The sequence below is a fragment of the Amaranthus tricolor genome, chromosome 4 (assembly GCF_026212465.1).
Source record: "Amaranthus tricolor cultivar Red isolate AtriRed21 chromosome 4, ASM2621246v1, whole genome shotgun sequence".
Classification (NCBI taxonomy): Eukaryota; Viridiplantae; Streptophyta; class Magnoliopsida; order Caryophyllales; family Amaranthaceae; genus Amaranthus; species Amaranthus tricolor.
This window is the reverse complement of record NC_080050.1, coordinates 20480855-20503508: the sequence shown is the minus strand read 5'-3', so window position 1 is coordinate 20503508 and position 22654 is coordinate 20480855. Positions and strand designations below refer to the sequence as shown.

The following is a 22654-nucleotide window of genomic DNA, read 5'->3' as shown; positions in this document are numbered from 1 at the left end:
AAGTTATGAGGCTTAATCGAACTTGATTGAATAAGCATTAAGGTTACCAAGTATTTAGTAGCAGTAATGAACTTTTGCAAGTATTGAGAATGTAACTTAATGGCTTAATAAAAGTCAATAATGAGTAATAACCTTCTATATTGTGCTTGATGATTATTTTGTAAGCATGATTTAACTATCACATCATAAGCTTGTTGAGGAAATTGTACTCGGCTTTATCGCTGACCGATTCAATCGGCTGTCATCTGTATTATGGATGACATTATTTTGCAGGAAAATTTAGCTCAGGTTTCGATTTAGGCCGCAACTTTAATTATTCTATCGAGGACTTAGCTTCATTGATTTTACTTGATGACTTTGATGACTATATTGTACTTATGTTTTTTTTTCGTATTTAAGCAAACCTTATGTTATATTTTGAACGGTTTTAGTTTAAATGGTTTTTAGCAGTTCGGCGTTTTACACTTCCGCATTATTTATTTTAAGTATAATTATTAATGTTAATTATGTATCGAAAGTGTCGTTCCTGCTACAGTAGGAGTTTTGAAATAAACTAGGGAGTGCCCCTATTTCTGCAAAGATTCATAAAAATAGATTGAGATAATTTGGACATGTGCAAAGAAAGACTTGGACGCCCCAGTGAGAAGAATCAAAAGCATTATAGTGGAGGGTAAATAAAGTCAATGGAGACCTAGGAAAACTTAAAAAATAACTTGCATGAGTTATAGCTTTTTTGGAGGACATGAGCAGAGATAGGGGTAGTTGGAACTTGGAGTTGCCTTATTCATGTGCTATATTGTACTTTCTTGACGACCTATGGGTGTTCTTATTGTTTCCTTTTTTTCAATTAATTCTTTTACTCGTTTTTTTAACCTAGTTATTTTTTTATAATTATTTGTTTTTATTTATTTTAGCTTTATGTTTAAGAGCCAAACTTGTGTGGTTAAATATGAGTTTGTGATTTCAACTTCACTTAGTCCTTTTTGTTGCAAGAACCTCTTTCTCTGAGGATTTTTCTAATGATCTTTCTCGATCCAAGGGACTATTTGGCCGCATCCTTCTTTATGAGTATGGGTTTCCGCCTTCCTTCCCTCCCAAACGTTGTTTATAGTTTCCCATGAGCTGGGTATATTGGGTACAATGATGATGAGGAAATTCCTTTTTTTTTTTGTTGCTTGACTGCCTTTTGTCTTAGTTGGTAGACTAATTCTTACATTGCTTTCAATCCGTTTCTTTATTTCGAATTTTTAGTAGCTTGAAATCCCAAGTCATGCATCTTTGGTAATTTCGAAAATATGGAGTAAATGGTAGATAACAAGCTTGTATTCACATAGCCACAGTTGGCTTTACTACATGAGCAGCATCAGTGCTCAGAGCCTCGTTTTTTAGGGTCCAAATAAAATTAATAAATTCAATTTTAAATTAAATCTTAAAAAGTATAATATTTTTAGCAACACGTGTATATCTTCATAGGATTTAACTCAATACTTTTTCATGATTAATGATGATTCGTTTGCTTGATAATAACTGCTTATATTACAATTATTGATTTTGGATTGTTTGCGAGTAGTTACTTTTTGATTAATTTTTTCAATGTAATTATTCACTCTATGTAACTAAGTAGTGCTATTATTCCTATAAAAAAAGATAGTTTTATGATATTTTGTTGTATTTTCTTCTTTAATTGAATTAATTGAACAAATTGATGTTTTGTTTGATAAAAATAAAATAGTAGTTTGTTATTGTCACTTGAAAAATGGACATACACGTTTGTACTCAAAAAGCTCATATTTAACTTCCGCTCAGAACCTCTAAACATTTAGAAATGACCTTGCACATAGCCTGTACACAGCCTTTTTCAAAAGCAGTTTAGGAGTTTAAAAGAAGAATTATAAGATTCAATGAAGTGAAGATCCCTAATTGAAAAAAATTTAATGTTGTTATGAATGGGCTATGATAAGAAGAACAAACAAGAACAAATGTACAAAGAAACCATAAAAACAGAGCAAGAACAACAATAGAGACAAACACAAGATTTATGAGGTATCTATGAATACCTCCCCCTCAAACAATACTTACTTTCATTAATATATCAACATACATCAATGAGAAGCCACACACAAGCTTTAGAAATACACTCACAAAGCAAAGACCTGGCCTTTAATAGTGATCTCACTCAAACAACCTAATATAATGAAGAGGAAACTCTAATTGATGAATCCTAGTTGCCTTATGTAGCCCTACAACTAATTAGAGAACCCTAGGACAAAAGGGCTTAGAGCCCAAACAAAATCGAGACAAAAAATACAAGCTGATGAAAAGGAGTGTTGTTGGCCGCTCGAGCGAGCCAAGCTGCTCGACCCGGTCGAGCGTGGGTTCAGTGCCTTTTGTTCTTTAAGCCATCTGTTGTCCTGATCGAGCACACTTGTCTTTGATGCTTGCTTCGTTCAAAACACATGCAAAAGCCATCCTCAAGCCTTCCCATGCCTTCATTAAAGCTCACCAAATCATCCACCTTAATCACTTTATTAAGTGACCCAAAACATACTTCCATACTCCTTTACACACACACCATCATCCTCAATGGTGCAAGATATAACATGGGCTACCAAGTGATCGAAGCCTATCACCAATGTCATGCAAGGTCGGCACTAGATATATTTGGAGCCTTGGCGAAATAGCACATTAGGGTCCTTTTCCTGTATAATTTATAGCCTATATACACCCTTCTACAACCATTAATTTTGTTTTTTTTTTGACATGTGGCCTTGGGTGTTGTCCTCTTGCCCACCCTTAGGACCGACTTTGATGTTATGGCTCTTGCTTCAACATATGTAAACTTTGTTTTTTGAGAAAATTTTGGTGAAAAATAGTTGGAATCGATATTGTGGGAATTTGTTGCAATAAAAGTGAAAAATTTATATTTGAAATTGCATGGTTAAAAAAATGTGTTCTGGGTCATAAATTTTGAAGAGTGGTTAAAATTAATTACTTACATCCCTTGGCATAATTTCCTATTTTCTCCCTTACACAAGTGGCACTAGGCCGCTTTATAATGGAAAAATTATAATTGTGCAAATAAGTAAATTGGAAGAAGTAATCTCGCCCAATTTGTTACTCTAAACCTTAATTTTAATATTTAGTATGATTTATGGTGTGATTTGGTTTTTTTTTTCTAATTATGATTTATGGTCTGGTTTCAGATTTTTTAATTTTCAAATCAGATTAGATCGCAAATCGCACTATAATCAAAAACTATAATTTTTTAAAACAGTAGGCTGCTATTTGAATAATTTTAGATGTAGTTATTTTTATATAGTAATATGTACTTGATTAATATTAATGCAATTAACTAATTACAAATTATTATATTTAGTGATTATAAGTGAGAAATATTTGCATAAACATCTATATTAATTTGAAAAAATTTTAAAAATAAAAAACTGTAGACCAAAATTTTCCCAACCGTTTTGTAGAATACTCCACAAAAGAGAGAGGGTATTTTGGAGCAAAATGGTCCAAAAGAAGAAGATAAAAGAGCAAAACTTGAATCAGCAAACTTTGCTCTCAAAATTTACAAGTTTGTTCTCTTTGCCCATGATAATGCTCCCATTACCTTCTCTGCAACCGAAGCCAATTTTATCTAGTGAGTCTCTCTTCGCTCCATACTCCCTGCTTTTCCTTATTTCTCTGTTTATTCTTTCTTTTCACTGGATTTATTTTGCTGCTATGCAATGTTTAAAGCTCCGGTTTAATGAAATTTAGAGTAACTAGTCATGTGAACAGAAAAACCTACTTGTTTATACAATCGGAATTGTGCTTGTTTACACCTTTTTGTATATATAGAATGATTTTAGGAACTTTATGCCTGATATAATCTTTGTTTCTTGCAAACCCAATTGTTCAAAGCTGACATCTTTGATTGGGCTATATGAAGTTAGTTCCATTTGTTTGATTGTATGCTTTTCTTATCATAGGGTAGACTGAGCGGATTGGGGAGGGGAGGGGCTGATGATAATCGAACCCATGTTTCTATGGAAAATGGTTCATGTTCCAACTAAGACAAAAGTCCAATTCTCATTTATATTATCAGCCCTTCTTGTATGAGACTGTCTCATACAAGAATTTGCGTTATATTATATACTTTTTAGTTACCCAACCGTCTCAACATGAGACCGAGTCATACTCATTTAATTAAGTCATTTCAGCAATTGATCCTACCCCAATAGAGATAGTTACACCATAATACCGTGACTGTCTCATAAATTTGTGTTTTAGTGAAAACGTTGGAGGACTAAAATTACATATCAACGGGGAAAAAGGAATACCTGCAGTTTAGCAAAAAGAAAGGATATTCTTGGCTCAATTATGAGGTGTTTCGATGATGTGGAAGTTGATTCTTAACAATGGAGTATGTGTTACTTGCTGGACCGATTATTTCGGGTTTTTGAAAATTTTAGGAGCAATTGGCAGAAGATGCAACAGAAGTACTGTCTTTGTTGAGATGTTTAATTTTGAGGTCTCACTAAAAGAAAGAGTTCGTGTAACATATGTGTTCTCATTCCATTACAATTTGTAGAGTAGATTAATACCTCTCTCTTTTGGTATTAAGATGGAAAATATTACACTTAATAATGTTAGCAAGAGAAAATACCAAAAAACTGACTAGTTTCCTATTGCCCTTCTCTTCTACCGTAACGATTGGCTAGTGGCATCATGTATGGTCATGTAACTGTAGTGTCGAACATGTCAAAGCGGAGAACTTTAGATATGGAGAAAATGTCCCGAAATGGGACACGTGTACGGACATACAACATTTACAAAATACGATCCCGATTTGAAAACTTATTCAAAGATTTATGATTTTTTGGTTTCAAATATAATGCACTAGAAACAGCTCATAAATTCATGTGCACTTCATATTTATGTGAGTAGCAGACGATGTTTGCTACCTAGGTTCAATTGGAAACAATCTCTTTGTTACCACTAACAAGGGTATAACAAGGGTAAGGTTGCGTACCCCAAACTCCACCCTAGATGGAAGCCACTTAATTGACATTAGGGTATTGGAATGTTAGCTGTATGTTCAAACAATAATTTGTGTACACATTTCAACTTAACTTGTTTGCTAGATGTTGTCAAATTTGTACCTCTTGCGTTTTTGTGAGCACACATAACTTGAAATATCTCATTTTTGAGCATTTTTCTCTCTTGGAATTTGTTTTCAAGATAATTTGACTATCTGTTTGAAAATTGAAATGTCGAGTAAGGATTCCATACTCTTAATGGAGTGTCGTGTGTTGAGTGTCCAACACCGGTATGTAAGGAAAGACAAAGCATTGAAGTAACATTGATTTCTTGATAAGTACCAAAAACAAAGAATTGGCAACACATTGACGAAAGTGTCAACATTAAGATATTTTTAAATTGAGTAGTAGTGGGTTCCTTAAACATTATTTGATGGACACACATTCTTATTGATTTTCCTATTTGATTTGCAGTTAATGTGGCATCATATTTTCCTACTCTTAAATACTCCTTTTTGTCGAGAAAGCAAATATCATGCTGCCATTCAAGTTGTAGTGTAGAAGACAGTAGGTAAGTAAGTTTATTGATTGTTAGCTTTATCAATTGTAAATCTTTTAAAAGTCACTTTGGAAATTCCCTTTGCTGTTGCTGGTGCTCCTACAACTACCAACTTACACTCCAGTTAAGAAATTAATTTTATAGCTCTTTTTTTGAGTTCTTCATTAAGTGATTAAATTAAATTGCAGTGAACGGAATGCCTGTAAAGTATTCTCTAAAGAGAAAACACCGAGGAGACTGATACTCTTCATGTTCATCACTTCTAGATCTTTTCCGACTTTGATTTCCTATGGGAAGACAAAGAGTAAGAATCCATATGACGAAAAACGCTTGTTGGAGCAAAACAAGCAGAGACAACGAGAAAATAATGCTCCTGACGACTTTCCAAATTTTATTAGAGAAGGTTTGCTTTATGTCTTACCGTCATAGAGTAATTAGTTGTTTATACTTAGATTTCCATCTGAGCAAAAAGAGGACAGAAGCATAGAAGTGACAAAACTATTATAGAATACAACAATGCTCCATTATCCCAGTCTCATTTAGTGGCTAGACACTATTGTAGCGTCTTTTTATAAAATCGAGTACTATCATCAGTCAACTCCAATCTTTTAGGATTAAGGCTCTGGAGCTAACTATCATCATCAATAAGAAGATTGGAAAAGGTGACACCTAATTTTGGATAAAGGGAGAAAGATGTAGATTCAACCTTATGTTGTTCCAATACTGTCTTATGCTCACTGTTCAGGTTTCCAGGTTAAGGTGGTAGCATCTGACAATTATATAAAGCGTGATTCGGGGCTCATATACCGGGATTTTGAAGTCGGTCAAGGTGATTGTCCGAAGGACGGTCAACAGGTTTTTCTTTCTCATTTTTCTTATGTTTGATGCGTTATCTCTAATTTGAGCTTCACTCGTGGGACTAAAATGTTGACTTCAACTGAGAATTATTCTAGTAAGAAAATTTCTATTATAGGCAATCGTCTTATAGCTTATGTTTGGTCTTCTTGTATATGAAGCCTTCAACATGCTCCTTAGGCTTATATCACGTTAGAGAAAAAGTTGCGGGAAAATTTATAGTGAATTAATCTTATTAGAACTGAACTAGTCAGTAGTTTTGGTAATGATGACATCCCCTAGAATTATGTCATAGCTCAACACTCCAACTTTACTTTTTTTGTTATTGAGTTTTTTCTTGCAATCTATTTTTATGTTTTAAGAATTTCATCTTACAAGGCCAACCAATTGTTGGAATAATGGCTCAAAGTTAGTGGTTGTTTGTTAGCTATGTTTTAGGAGCGTAATTAGTAAGTTACGTTAGTGTTTTCTTGTTGGTATAAGTCTATATGATTAGTGGTAATATGTTATAGTAAGTAATTGTTCACTGGGATTATGGTTGAAATGGTAAATTAGTAATGGGTTAATGGTTCTACTGTAAAGAATCAAGTAATATATTTTTCTGAAATTAAAATACAAGAAGAAAAGCTGTTTGGTTGCTTGATTATATATCTGTGTAAGTATGAAATAACAAAGATAGTATACCCCACTTCGAGAGGAGGCTCTCTCCCAGGTGAGCAAGCTCAATAAAAACTTTTTGATGCCCAATACAATGCATGCATCAGGTATTTAAACAGAACAAGAATAACAACCTGCTGACATCACTAACAAATTAATGACATCATAATACAGCCAAAATATTAAATTAATTAATTCTTAGCTGCTCTCTTCCTTGCATATGTGAATAGGACCGACGGTTTATTGGGCTGGCCCAGTTGAGTCCTTGCATCACCTCCACCCCAAAAGCCACCTTGTCCTCAAGGTGAAAGTCAGGAAAGCGAGTATCCAGTGAAGCATAGTCCTCCCAAGTGGCCTCAAATTCTGGAAGGCCCTTCCATTTGACAAGTACTTCCGCTGTTATAGCTCCTCCAATAGATGCATTACGAACCCCCAAAATCTCCTCTGGTTCAGCTATCATAATCATATCCTCAGTCAGCTGGGCAGGAATAGTAGGGTATACCGGTGCAGAACCCACGACCTTCTTGAGCTGGGAGATGTGGAATACCGGGTGTATCTTGGCTTCTGGAGGTAAGGATAACTTATAGGCAACCTTCCCGATTCTCTCCAATACATCAAAGGGCCCGAAGTAACGAGTCGCAAGCTTTTCATGTAGCCTAGTAACTACAGATTTTTGGCGGTAGGGTTGCAATTTCAGAAACACCAAGTCCCCTACTGCAAACTCCATATCTCTCCTTTTAACATCAGCCTGGTGTTTCATGATTTGCTGAGCCCGAAGTAAATGAGCCTTCAAATCATCGAGTATGGCATCCCGTTCTTGCAACTGCTCCTCGAGGGATGAATTTGCAGTGCTACCCTGCTCAAAACGGATCAAGGTGGGAGGGTCTCGTCCATATAGGGCTTTAAAAGGCGTACACGATATAGAGTTATGATGGGAAGTATTATACCAGTATTCTGCCCAATCCAACCACTTACTCCAGCTCTTAGGTTTCTCTTCAATGAAACACCTGAGATAAGTTTCAAGCCCCTTGTTCACCACTTCACTTTGCCCATCCGTTTGTGGGTGGTAAGCTGTGCTCCTTTTTAAGTAAGTGCCTTGAAGGCGAAATAACCCCTGCCAGAAGTGACTCATAAAAATTTTATCGCGGTCTGAGACAATAGTGGAAGAAAAGCCATGTGATCTGACCACCTTGTGAATGAACGCTGCTGCCACCCCTTGGGCCGTAAACGGATGCTTTAGAGGAATGAAATGGGCATATTTAGTTAGGCGATCCACCACCACCAATATCATATCGTAACCTTGGGATGGGTAGAGGTTGCAGTAATCCCGCGGGACTAAGGGTTGAGTGTTTGTTGCGTTGGCAGACAATACAAGAGGATACGTATGTGGATACACAACGCCGCATCCCCGGCCAATACCATTCCTGAGCCAAATGTTGATAAGTTTTAAAGTCTCCCGAGTGACCACCTATGGCTGAATCATGATACTCCACTAATAATCTAGTGACCAAGTTCGAATCACCTGGAATGACCATCCTGCCTTCGTATTTAAGAGTCCCATGTTCAATACTATAGCCTTTAGGCACCGGTTCCCCTTGTTGAATGGCGTGAACCAGTTGCTGAATAAATGGATCCGCGTGTATTTGCTGTTGGAATTCTTCCCATTTGATTCCACCAGCTGAAATTAGAGTGTTGCAATCTATATCGGAATGTTCCTTACGGGACAATGCATCAGCCACCTTATTATGAGCCCCTGGCATGTACTGAATTTCGAATTCATATCCCAATAATTTACTCATCCATCTTTGATACTCCGATCCCACTTCCTTCTGAGCCATGAGAAACTTGAGACTTTGTTGATCCGTGCGTATAATGAATTTCCGGCCCAGAAGATACTGGCGCCATTTCATCACTGACAGGACAATTGCCATCAACTCCTTTTCATATACGGATTTTTGTCGAGCTCGCTGCCCCAATACCTTGCTGAAGAAGGCTAAAGGATAATCTGATTGCATAAGCACCGCACCTACCCCAAACCCAGATGCGTCTGCTTCAATAATGAACATTTGATTGAAATCTGGCATAGCCAGAACAGGAACCTGAGTCATAGCTTGCTTTAATGTTGTAAAGGCTTGGGTGGCCTCTTCACTCCATCCGAATTGGTCTTTCTTGAGTTGTGCAGTTAGAGGAGCTGCTATGGAGGCATAGCCCTTCACAAATTTGCGATAATAGCCCGTTAAACCCAAAAATCCACGGAGTTTCTAATGTTTGTAGGAATAGGCCAAGAAGTAACTGCTGAAATTTTTGATTGATCTACCGCCACCCCGGCTTGTGAAATAACATGCCCCAGATACGCCACCTCCTTCTTCCCGATATCACATTTCTTCCAATTTGCGAAGAGCTGATGATTAGAAAGTAGCTCTAATACCTGTTGCAAATGCAGTCTGTGTGCCTCCCATGATTTGCTGTAAACCAATATATCATCGAAAAAGACCAATACAGACTTCCTTAAGTAAGGTCGGAACACCTCATTCATAACCGCTTGGAAGGTGGCAGGAGCGTTGGTAAAACCGAATGGCATAACCAAGAATTCATAGTGACCCTCGTGTGTACGGAAGGCTGTTTTGTGGATATCCTCGCGCCTCATTCGTATCTGATGATACCCGGATTTTAGGTCAAGTTTACTGAACACCGTGGCCCCACTCAACTCATCCAATAATTCATCTATGGCTGGAATCGGAAACTTGTTTGGAACCGTAGCCTTGTTGAGTGCCCGATAATCCACGCGAAAACGCCACGACCCATCCTTTTTCTTCACCAACAGGACAAGACTGGAAAATGGGCTCTGTGAAGGTTGAATTATTCCTGCTGTCAACATGTCTGTAATTAAGGACTCTATTTCATTCTTCTGTCCCTGGGGGTATCTGTAAGGTCGTAGACTAATAGGATCAGTACCCTCCTTGAGTACTATGGCGTGATCATGGGTTCTCTTAGGAGGTAGACCCGAAGGCATGTCGAAAACGTGCTTAAACTCCTGCAAAACAGCATGTAGCACTGAAGGGATTTCCCCCATATCTAGCTCATCAATTAATTGTTGATCACTTGACATTTGGTTAAATTCTACCAAATACCCTCCACCTTCCTTCTGCAAGGTTCGTATGATGGCTTTTAATGAAATTTTAGTTCTCCCCAGTGAAGGATCTCCCTTAAGTGTTACATGTTCACTCCCCAGCTGAAATTTTAAGGTCTGGGTTTTCCAATTAGTCATTATGGTTCCCAATTTTTCAAGCCATTGAACCCCTAAAATAATATCAGAATTTCCCAAAGGAAGAGGGAGGAAATCCTCAATGACAGTCATACCTGGGAGTTGCAGATTCACTCCTTTGCACAGCCCTGTACCCCGCACGGACTCCCCTGTTCCCAATGAAACACCGAAGGATTTTGTCGGGGTAAGTGGAACGCCCAACGTTTCAACCACCTCCCTCGATATGAAGTTGTGAGTAGCCCCTGGGTCAATCATAACCACTACTTCCTTGCCCAGTATATAGCCCAGCAGCTTAAGAGTGCGAGGGCTCGTGAAACCCATCATCGAGTTGAAGGATATTTCGGGCTGTAGCTCTTCCGCCATTTCTGCATGCGCCATCCCCTCTGTTTGCCCCTCTATATTTAATTCCGTCTCCTCTCCATATTCATCATCCTGTGAACTCAGCACGCTAAGCTCCTTTCGACGACACTTATGGCCAATAAACCATTTTTCGTCGCACCTAAAGCATAAACCCCTCTTTCTCTTCTGTTGGACCTCCCGTTCCGTGAGTCTCCTTATTTCTCTAGGTTTTTGGTTTATGTTTGTGGTAGTGAAGGTTTTGCTTTGGGGTGTGATTTGATTCTGGGTAGCAGTGGGGAAACTCGTGGAGTATGAAGATGAGGGAAAGGTATTTAGGGTCTTTGGGTTATATTTTGTAAAAGGGGTCGTCTGGGTTTGGGCTGAATATTTGTGAGTAGGCCCAATTCTAAGTTTCTCTTCCACTTTTGCCGCCAAGTCCATTGCGTGGTCCAAAGTAATTGGGCGTAGCAATCTTACCTCGGCCCATATTTCCTCCTTAAGGCCATTTATAAATTGTCCCATGGCAATTTCTTTAGGTACACCTTCTAGAGGAGCCAAGAGTTCAATAAACCTTCTGCGATAATCACCCACCTCTCCTACCTGGCGGTTGTTCAGCCATTGCTCTTGGAGTGTACCGGTGGAGGTAGATCGGAACTTCCTCAGAATTAGTCCCTTCATTTCGCCCCAAGTGGTCATAGGATGACGCTTGTCCCATTGATACCAAAATAGCGCGTCACCCTCCAGTGCCACCACCGCAGCCTCCAGCTTGATCTCCTCTGAGAGCCGATAAAACTTAAAGAAACGTTCAGCACGGAGGATCCATTCATCTGGGTTCTCACCATTAAAGGCGGGCATGTCCAGCCTCTTAAACCTCCAATTAGCGTTGTTGCCGTGGTTCAAACCCATTCCCTCTTCTTCATGAATACGAGATTGATTTGGCTAACCCTGAGGTTGTGTCCTAGCATCTGATTCCCCTGACTCAACTTTGAGACGCGAGCGAAGGGCTCCCAACGAGTCACGCACCTCTCGCTGGAAACGCTCCTGGTCCTCGCGGTTGTGCGCCACCTTCCCATCCAACTGCAGCGAAAAGACAGCCAGTTCTCGACGGAGATGTTCAAATAGCTGTTGCTGCTGTTCGACGCGTGAATTAGCTAGGGCATTTGCGATCTCCTCAGCCACGATTGAACGCATCTCCGTCATACCCTGTTCCAGTTGTTCGATTCTCTGCGTCACCGTTGATGGAGCCATCGCCACTGTTCACTGATCGAACGATGCTCTGATACCAGGTTTGTAAAGAATCAAGTAATATATTTTTCTGAAATTAAAATACAAGAAGAAAAGCTGTTTGGTTGCTTGATTATATATCTGTGTAAGTATGAAATAACAAAGATAGTATACCCCACTTCGAGAGGAGGCTCTCTTCGAGGTGAGCAAGCTCAATAACAACTTTTTGATGCCCAATACAATGCATGCATCAGGTATTTAAACAGAACAAGAATAACAACCTACTGACATCACCAGCCAAAATATTAATTAATTAATTCTTACCTGCTCTCTTCCTTGCATATGTGAATAGGACCGGCGGTTTATTGGGCTGGCCCAGTTGAGTCCTTGCATCTACTTTCTAGCATTGTTAGTTTAGTGATATGAGTGAAATATATCAAAATGTAGTCTTTTAGTTATTCGTGTTTTCTTTTTATTATTTTTTTAGCAAACATCTTTTCTTTAAAGTTTCGCGCAACCTTTTGTTTGTTTAGCCTTTTATTAAATCAAAAATTACCGTCAACTTCACCTTTTTCTTGTTCGTGAGATCAAGAGCTCAAATACAAAACCCTCGAAATTTATTAACAAAAATTTCTTAAGTAATGGTAAAAATTCTTCCCAGAAGCCCTTAAATTCCAAGGATCAAGGGTGAAACGTCTTAAAAGGAAGACTAAGCTTAAATCCCAAGAATGGTGGGATTTGGTGAATAAAGGGGATTTGTGAGAGGGATGCAAAGGCATTGTTTTTCATTAACTCAACTTTACATGCTGATGTATTCCCAAGAATTTCAGCGGTACACACCGTCAAAAAAAGCATGGGAAATACTCGAGGAAGAGTATTTGAATGATGGAATGGTGATTAAGGTAAAGTTACAATTTCTTCATCGGGATTTTAAGACTATGGTCATGGAAGAAAGAGAGCCTATACAATAATTCTTGTCTAGAGCGACTCAAATTGTGAGTCAGATGAAATCATATGGTGAAAGTATTAGTTCTGAGATTGTTCCAGCAAAGTGTTAAGTAGTTTCAAAAAACGTTTTGCTCATGTTGCTGTTGTTATTGAAGAATAAAAGGACTTGTTAAAATACACCTTTAATAAATTAATGAATTCTTTATTAGCACACAAAGACAAGATTAACAAGGATCATAAAAAAGTGGAAGAAAAAATATCATGTGAAAGCACAAAGTTCTGAAGAATAGCATTCAGATGAAGGGCCAAATTAAGCAAGTTAAGGTTCTGGTTATGGTCACAGTAGAGGATTAGAGGTGGTTTCAGAGGTAGAGGTCGCAGTCGTGGTAGAGTCTGAGGTAGTCAAGAGTGTTATTATTGTAAGAGGTATGTTCGTGTTGAAGCAAAGTGTAGGAATAAAAATAAAAAGAGAGAAGAGCAAGAGAAAGTTAAAGAGAAAACCAATTTTGTTTAAAATGTTGAAGAGGAAGAAAGCAAGGTCTTCTAATTTATATATCATTGTGTCATGGATATCTTGTTGTATATCAAGATCAGAATATTAAAGTGTGAAACTTATGCAACTTTTTTGATATAGTGTTAGTGTTACATGAGTTATGCTTTTTTTTTTTGGTTAACTTCATTTAAGTGTGTTATTTAGTTCAAAGCTAATTGTTGGTTGTGTAAGAATTTTTGAATTAAAGGGGAGTGTTGAGTTAATTCAACAAATAATCTTAGTTGAATTGTGCAACTTTGAACCAAAGGGGAGTGTTGGAATAATTTTCCACAATAGTTGTCTGTTAGCTATATTTTAAGAGCATAATTTGTTATTTAAGTTTGTATTTCCTCATTAATGGGAGTAAAAAAAAAGTTAGTTGTATGAAAAAGAGAACACAAGCCACTCGCATTCTTATATCATAGAGCATGAAAAACTAGACGGATTAGCTCGAGAAAAATGGTTATTGTGTTAATGTATTTTATGAGTTTTCTTTTAGCCATGAAAATATAGGCTGTTTGAGTGTTATGAAAAAAAGGGTATGTAGTAAGTTGAACTGAAGTTGAAATCTTCTCAAGTGTGAAAGACGTGCTTAACATAGTTAACGTAAAGACAATTTGCAAAGTTGGGTTACTGTCTTGAAGTCTAACACCATGTTTGGATAGCAAATTTAGAGAGAAAAGAAAGGAAAGTAAGGGGAAGGGAGGGAAGGGAAAGGAAGGGAAGAGAATTGGAAGAAAAATAACACTTGTTTGTTTAGGAGGGAAGGGAAAGGAAAGGAAGGGAGATAGAGACTTCCCTTCAAATCATTCCAACTTTGGAAAGATACCTTAACAAAAATACTCTATCCAATCCCTCCAAAACCCTTTCCTTCTATTTTGTTATCCAAACAAGGGATCTTTCATCCCTCCAAATCTCTCCCTTTGTTTTCCCTCCATTTCCTTTTCATCCAAACACACCCTAAGTGCTCATGTTCAAGGTCAAGTATTTGTGGTTATATGTTTGTGTTTGTAATAATGTATTTGATAATCGTCTGTGAAGAGTGATGGTATAACTAATTTTTTTTAAAGTTGAAGAAGAGAACAAGTTCTTCTAATTCTTTGTGTTTCTTTGGTTGGTGTTGTGGGGATCTTGATGTGCAGTATCAAGATAAAAAATGTTTGATTATGCAAATATTTTGAGTTGTGATAGGAGTTAAGTTCAAGTCAAGTATTAATGATCAAATGTTGGTGTTCGTGTTTGTAGTTTTACTAGTTGGAAGAAACATTACTTTTCATGATTGAAAAAAATTCCGACAATACTCGAAGTCTTGGTGTTCAATGTTTGCAAGTCATTCAATAATGTTAAGTAGCATAATGTTTTAACTTTTAAGCAATTGTTGTTAGTATTTTAGTGCTTTTGATTTGTAAAACATAAAATTTTAAATCAAAGGGCAGTGTTGCTTTGTTTTAAAAAAATTATGTTAGCTAGAATCAGATTAGTGGTGGGGTAAGCGTCTACATTTTAGGAGTATTTAGCATAGTGTAAAAATAAGGATACATCGCATCACATTAGTTGTGTTGTAAAGATATAAAAAAATCCATGTTTTGGACCGTATCAAGGCAAATCTTATGGTTTCGATCGATATTTAGGCGTCATAATAAGCGCTTCACTCCCATAACCACTTCACCGTTCCACTATCGTTATTTCATTTTACACTAGGATATTTAGAGGTTTGTTAGTTGAAATAGTTAGATGTATTCGTTCGGGTCATCGAGGCGAGACATGTGTTTTGGGTCGGTTTAAATTCGGATCTTGTGTACACATTGGTTTTTTACATAATTTTAAATTCATTTTGAAGCCAGGTCAAAGTCTGGTTCGGTTATTATATCAGATCGTCATGTTTGTTTTGAACATCTTTAGATTTAGTCATGGGATGAATTCTTTACTTTTAAGTTAGTTAGTAGTTTAGTTTCTTTTCAAGTTAAGCATTGTGTTCAGTTTTTTCTATAGTAAAGAGAAATTAATAATATTTTGAACCTAACTCCTTCCATCAAACTCAAAACTTGCATTATTAAATAGTATGATCTTGATATTGCACAACAAGATCCCCCACAACACCAACAAAACAAAAAAAAAAAAAAAAAAAAAGAAGAGCTTGCTCTCTTCCGCTTCGACCTTTTGAGCAAAATTAGTTTGCTCTTTTGTTGCTCACGTTGTTTATCCCATCAAACTTCACAAATGGTTGTCAAATTCACTATTACCAATACAAACATATAACCAAAAACAACCTCTTATCACAACTTTCACACTTATAAGGATTGCAATTTTACCTCAACTTACTAAATACTCTCTTTCTTTTTCATAACACTCAAACCACCTATCTTTCATGGCTAAAAAGGAACCCAAAATACATCAACACAATAACCATTATTATTATGGTCCAACATTTTCTAATTTTTTCTCTCTTACTTAACTTGACAAACTCTTCAAACCACCGGACACAAACATACTAACAACAATTATAATTTACTTTCACACATGCAAATCCTTTACCTTTGACATTTGCAATGACTTCTAATTCTATTTTGCCTTGTGAGGACCCAACTTGAAATACTGTTGTACTACTCATTCAAGAACTCACAAAACACAATGATTAGTAAGGCAACAAATTTTTTAAAAAACCTGTGATTGGTTTTGTATATCTCACTTAAATTTGTTTTTCTACGGTGTTTGCATCACTCAAAGAATTAGAGGAAAGAAGTATTCTTTTGCCTAGGATCTAACGTGATGTTTCAATACCATGTTAATTTTATAAGACAAAAAAACATGAGAAAATATGAATCAAAAGTTCACATTTTGATTTATTTCACTCACATCACAAATGTGACAATCAAGTCATTTTTGTAGTTGAAAGAAACAAAACTAACAATGCTAGATAATAGGATCATTAACCAATTACCAACTTACCATTTAGACCATAATCCCAGTTAACAACTAACATCCTATAACATATTACCCATAAATCTTATCGACTCCTACAAACAACGAACACTAATGTGAATAAAAATTAGGCTCCTAAAAGATAGTTAACAAACAACCACTAACTTTGAACCATTATTCCAACATTTTGGTTATTATGAGTCAAATTTAGTTTCTTAATTAGTAGTTTTTATTGTTTTTAGTGGGTATGTAAGTAGGTTAAATGGTGTTTGTAGAACAAATATAAATTCCTATTTTTTATTGATAGTTGCTTTTTAGTTTGTTTATAAAAGTTGTTTTGATGTATTCTTTAGGTGTGCAAAGATAAATAAAGTTAGTAGTAGTTGAGTAAAGTTCTCCATTAAAGCATCAGGTTAGATCCTAGGCAAAAGAATATTTCTTTCGCTATTCACTTGTGTAAATGCAAACATAGTAAAAAAAAAAACGCAAAATTAAGTGAGATACAAATCAATTGCAATTTTCTTTGGAATGTTTGTTGCGTCACTAATTATTGTGTATTTTGAGAAAAAATGAAGAACCAAAAGACATTTGTGATGTGTGAAATATATCAAATTGTTGTCTTTTGGTTATTATATATTGAGGGATAATGGAATTGGTTTGAACCTAATTAGAGGAGAGACCTCAAATGATTGTCGTATCTCTGTGTTGGAGAGTTGTTTAATACTCAGTAGATCTGAACAAGCACCGACCTGATACCACCCCAAATCGACCCAAATTGACATTTTAATTACGCAAGCACAAATATGGAAAAGTAGCCAACCTCTCATTCCATATCCGAATTTCGATCAAACACCTGTCTGAACACCTCTGCTATTAGAGTTGAGGGGGTTATTTATTGGTGCGACTCACCGAGTTCCTCATTTTATGGCTATTTCAGGTCACATTCCATTACATTGGGTATAATGAATCAGGTCGCCGTATCGACAGTACATACTTGCAGGGTTCTCCTGCCAAAATCAGGATGGGCACTAATGCACTAGTGCCAGGTGAGAGATTTAAAATTGTTTACACAATAGCGTCCGAAAAATATTTCTAACAGAAAGGTCTTGAGACAGGATTTGAGGAAGGAATACGTGACATGAAACCCGGGGGTAAAAGAAGAATCATCATTCCTCCAGAGCTTGGACCACCGGTTAGTACATAATTGCCTTAAGTGACTCTTCCTGTTTCTTTTTCTGCCTATGATTGCCTGATTGAGCAACACAAGCTAAACTGTTATTTGTATCTGATGCGACATATTTTAGCTATCCATTTTCCCAGCTCGGCCTTTTATTGAGTGATCTGATACATGTTATCTAATATGGATTGCGGCACTAGTCTCATGATTAGAGTAACGTGTTGATTGAAGTGTCAAAATTGGTCTTCTCATATAGGAAAATTAGACGATTATTTGATGCTCAGGAGTCGAGATGTGATTGATAAGCCCACATAGAAAAACAATAACAAAAAACTGTCCGACATGCGAACCCTGTCCCCAACGGAAAAAGGCCCAGAAAAGGCCGAGAATCCCAATATTTGGGTGTAGTTGATCAGCCAACACAAAAAACAGTAGTTATAGTTAAGGCCGAGAATCACTTGTATTCCCTTATGTGAACTTAGGGGGTGTTTGGCAAAATAGTTTATTACGCAATTTTAACTTATTTTGATGCAAATAGAGGATTGGGTGGTCAAACCATCTAATGTTAATATTTGGTAAATTAGTTGGTTGAAACAACTTATTACTATAATACTTTGAATAAGTTATTTTTTAACAAGTTGCTCATAGCAGCGGTTCAAAATCAGCTTGTCAAACAAATTAATAAAACCAGTTGATCAAATTAGCTACTATAACGTTTGCCAAAAGCTCCTGAAATCTTTTACACTTCAATCTTCATATGGCCTTACAGTTCTGGTAGCTATTCATTGTCCTGATCGACCTTACCTTGTGTTTGATTGCAGGTTGGACCTTCAACGTTTTTCAGTGCCAAACAGTTCGAGGTTTTTGATGTGGAACTGCTGGGTGTCAAAGATTGTCAGAGGAGAACCATTGGATTCTACTCGGATGTTATCTGCGATTGAATACAGAGAGAGGGAGAGGTTGATGTCTCAATTTTGGCTTATTGAATTAGCATCAACCTTTTAGAGCTCAGCTGTACACTGATGTGCTTTCTTCTACCCTAAAGCATTAAAGAATTTAGTTAGCACAACTTCAACTCTCCAAACCATTTTTTTTACGAATAATGATAATGAAATTTGTTTGTCAATTTATCAAAAAAAGGCGCATAAATAGTTGAATAATCATGGACATCTCGATGTAGGCCACCACACACGTAACAAGCTCGTTAGCCAATTTGTTTTTTGAATTTGTATTTTGATCAAAATGGCTCAATACTATCCAAAATTGTTAATAGATGCTTTTATTGATCTGCCATTTCCGAAAAGATTAATGATATTTGATATATGAATATATGCTCTTATTTGATAAAAATTTCTTCTAATCAATATCTGATATATGAATTAGTGGTTTGACATAAAATATTTTTGGTAAAATACATTTTTCAAAATTATTTTATTAATGCCAAAATATATTTGTTACATTTTTCGTAAAATTACTTTATTATTAAAAAATGTAAATGATAACTAATTTTCAAGGAGAAACAAAAAATAATATAGTCATAATTTTTATTGAATATGTGGTAAACCGAGAAAAGCATTGGGTTAGATGAAAATCAAAATGAGAATTTTGGTGAATATTGTGTAAATGTATTTAATCCAACTGAAATAAGATTTAATTTTCAAATATCACGTAATGTTAAGTATCTAATATTACATCCTGATCCAAGTGTGCGTGTGAATTGCAGAGTTTAAACGCAAAAATCGAACCGTGACTCAATTTTGGGAATATTCCAAGACTAACAACAGCGTCTTGACAAGAGCTGGACTACCAGGCCTCTTCTCAATACAACCCCGATGCTTTCCTTTGAACAATCAATGGAATGCTCCGTGTTCTTGGATAGTATGAAGTGTAATCTTGAAGACTGATCAAGGGTTTACACGTTCATGAAGGGCAAACTGGCCCTAAGTAACCCAATTGCAAGCAATTGAAAGAGAAAAAAACACTTAGTGTAATTTCTGAATTTTATTTGAAAATCAACTTGTTCTTTACAATGAATAAATCCCCTATATATAGGATTACTCTACATGATCAAAGAAAGGAAGAAAACACACGTTTAGGCAACTATCATAACGGTCATATTGCCCTCATGACTTACACGTGCATATTTAAAACAACAAAACAGAAACAGAATATCAGCCTTCTTGCCAATGCTAAGCTGTCGACTGCACGACCTTCCTCCTCGTTTTCTGTGTGCTTCCTTTGACTATAAGGAGGACTCTTGGGCCTTGGTAGCAAGGTCCATGTGGGGAGATTCCAAATCTACCCTCCACATCCTCCCATGAGCTCGGGTTTCGTCTGGGCGGGCCTGCCAAGGTGGCCTGGTCAGTGAGGTTGGTCAGACTGAGCTGCTGGTCTAATTGCTTCTGTTCTTCAGCTGTTGCTATCTTCTTTTGTTGGTCTGATGTTTTACTCGTTTGTATCTGTTCTTCCATGATTAAATTATCATTACTTTGTTTGTCTTTGCTTTCATTACATTCAGAATCCAAGAGTGAATTACCAAGTGCAGCAACAGGAACAACGGAAACATCAGGGTAGTTCCTATTGTTGTTGCTTTTGTTGTCTCTATCTTTGCTATTGCTTCTTGGCTCTTTTGGGCCTATGTTACCACCTTCATCTGAGCCTATTTGATTTGGCTCAATCCCCCCTTCTTGAAAAGGAATTGCCTTCAATTCCAAGTCCGTGTAGTAAGGTGCCAAGTCTCCAATATTGAATGTGGGTGAGACACCATAGCTGCTGGGCAAATCCACAGTATATGCATTTTCTCCTGCCTGGGCGATGATTTTGAAGGGACCATCTGCTCGTGGCTTGAGTTCGTTACTTCTATGCTTGGGAAATCGATCTTTTCGTAGATGCACCCACACATAATCTCCAACCTTGAAGCTTCTTGCCTCCTTGAATCCCTTGTCTGCTTTGTGCTTATGCTTTGTATTGGCTTGCACTACGTTGTTTTGTACTTGAGCATGAATTTTTTGTGCTTCAAAAATTTGTTTCTCCGCATTCCAAGCTCCTCGTTCCTGCAATGGTACACAAACTAAAGTAGTAGGAGTCATAGGATTAAAGCCATACACACATTCAAATGGTGAGTACTTGGTAGTTAGACTAGGACATCTATTATATGCAAATTCAGCATGGGCTAATTTTTCATCCCAGTCCTTGGTGTTTTTCTTAATTAATGTCCTTAAAATATTTCCCAATGTCCTATTTGTTACTTCTGTTTGGCCATCCGTTTGAGGATGGTATGCCGTGCTGAACAACAACTTAGTACCCAACATAGTCCATAAACTAGTCCAAAAAGTGCTTAAGAACTTTGAGTCCCTATCACTAACAATGCTTTGAGGTATGCCATGTAATCTAATGATCTCATGAAAGTACAATTTGGCTATATGCTTAGCATCACTAGTCTTATTACACGGTATAAAATGTGCCATTTTTGAGAATCGATCAACTACAACCATTATGGCATCCTTTCCCCTTGCTGTTCTAGGTAGGGCCACTATGAAATCCATACTTACATGTTCCCATGGGTGACTAGCAACAGGGAGGGGCCTATATTCACCCTTGTGAAAGGTTAGTTTAGCCCGCATGCAAACTTCACATCGCAAAATGTGTTTACTCACTGTGCCTAACATCTTAGGCCAAAAAAAATGTTGTGCTAGCATGTCTAATGTTTTCTGAATTCCAAAATGCCCTGCTAATGTGCCCTCATGTATTTCTTTGACTAAGATGTTCCTTAATGGTGATCAAGGTATGCACAATCTATTGTTTTTAAACAAGAATCCGTCTTTAATGTAGAAAGGTCCCTGTGGCCCTTGTGTGCACTCAGCATACAAATCCTTGAAATCAGGATCCTCAAGGTATAAAGGCTTAATCATCTCAAAACCTAGAACTTTGGCTTCTAATATAGCTAACAAATGATATCTTCTACTAAGAGCATCAGCTACAATATAAGCCTTTCCCGCCTTATACTTAGCTAAAACATGAAGGATTGAAGGAATTCTACCCACTTGCCATGTCTAGAGTTCAGCTTACTTTGTCCATTGATGTGCTTAAGTGATTCGTGGTCTGAGTGTAGAATGAAAGGTTGAAATTTCAGGTAGTGTGACCATATTTCTAATGCCCTTACTATAGCGTAAAACTCTCTATCGTAGGTAGAATAGTTAAGTCTAATCCCACTTAGTTTTTCACTAAAATAGGCAACAGGTCTCCCCTCTTGGATTAACACAGCCCCGATCCCTTTTTCACTAGCGTCACACTCAACCTCGAAAGTTTTGGTGAAATCAGGTAGTCTCAAAATAGGTGCCTTACACATCATCTCCTTAATCTGCTCAAAGGCTATCTGTGCCTCAGTGGTCCATTCAAAAGTGCCCTTCTTTGTGCATTCGGTTAAGGGTGACATGATGGAGCTAAAATTCCTAATAAATCTTCTATAGAAAGATGCTAACCCGTGAAAAGATCTTTCTTGTGTAATGGATGTAGGTGTAGGCCAAGTACTAATTGCTTCTACCTTTACAGGGTCTACCTTAATTCCTTCCTTTCCAATTACAAATCCTAGAAAATTTACTTCAGTCATCATAAAAGCACATTTTTCTAGTTTTCCATAAAGTTGTTGTTTCCTTAAAACCTCAAACAATCTCCTAAGGTGCTCAAGATGTTCACTTACAGTTATGCTATAGATCAAGATGTCATCTAGGTATACTACCACAAATTTTCCAAGAAAAGGTCTCAACACCTCGTTCATTAGCCTCATGAATGTGCTTGGAGCCCCAGTCAACCCAAAGGGCATCACCATCCACTCATATAGTCCATATTTGGTTTTGAATGTTGTTTTCCACTCATCACCTTCTCGCATCCTTATCTGGTGATAGCCACTTCTAAGATCGATCTTGCTAACCCAGCATGCCCCTGCTAATTCATCTAGCATGTCATCTAGTCTAGGCATAGGAAACCTATATTTAACAGTAATGTTATTCACACTTCTGCTATCTACGCACATTCGCCATGATCCATCTTTCTTAGGGACTAATAGTGTAGGAATAGCGCATGGACTTAGACTCTCCCTTACATATCCCCTGGCTAACAACTCCTCCACCTGTCTTTGTAACTCCTTTGC

At 37.0% G+C, this 22654-nt stretch overlaps 1 protein-coding gene across 1 annotated transcript; it reads left to right on the top strand.

Moving 5' to 3' along the window:
* Positions 1–3480: 3480 nt before the first annotated feature.
* On the top strand, positions 3481–18855 carry LOC130809872 (peptidyl-prolyl cis-trans isomerase FKBP20-2, chloroplastic). Its single transcript, XM_057675711.1, has 7 exons — positions 3481–3646; positions 5502–5598; positions 5775–5989; positions 6332–6441; positions 17266–17374; positions 17444–17520; positions 18327–18855. Exons 1-7 carry the CDS (start codon positions 3514–3516, stop codon positions 18444–18446), a joined length of 861 nt encoding a protein of 286 aa, XP_057531694.1. The 5' UTR covers positions 3481–3513; the 3' UTR covers positions 18447–18855.
* Positions 18856–22654: the final 3799 nt, after the last annotated feature.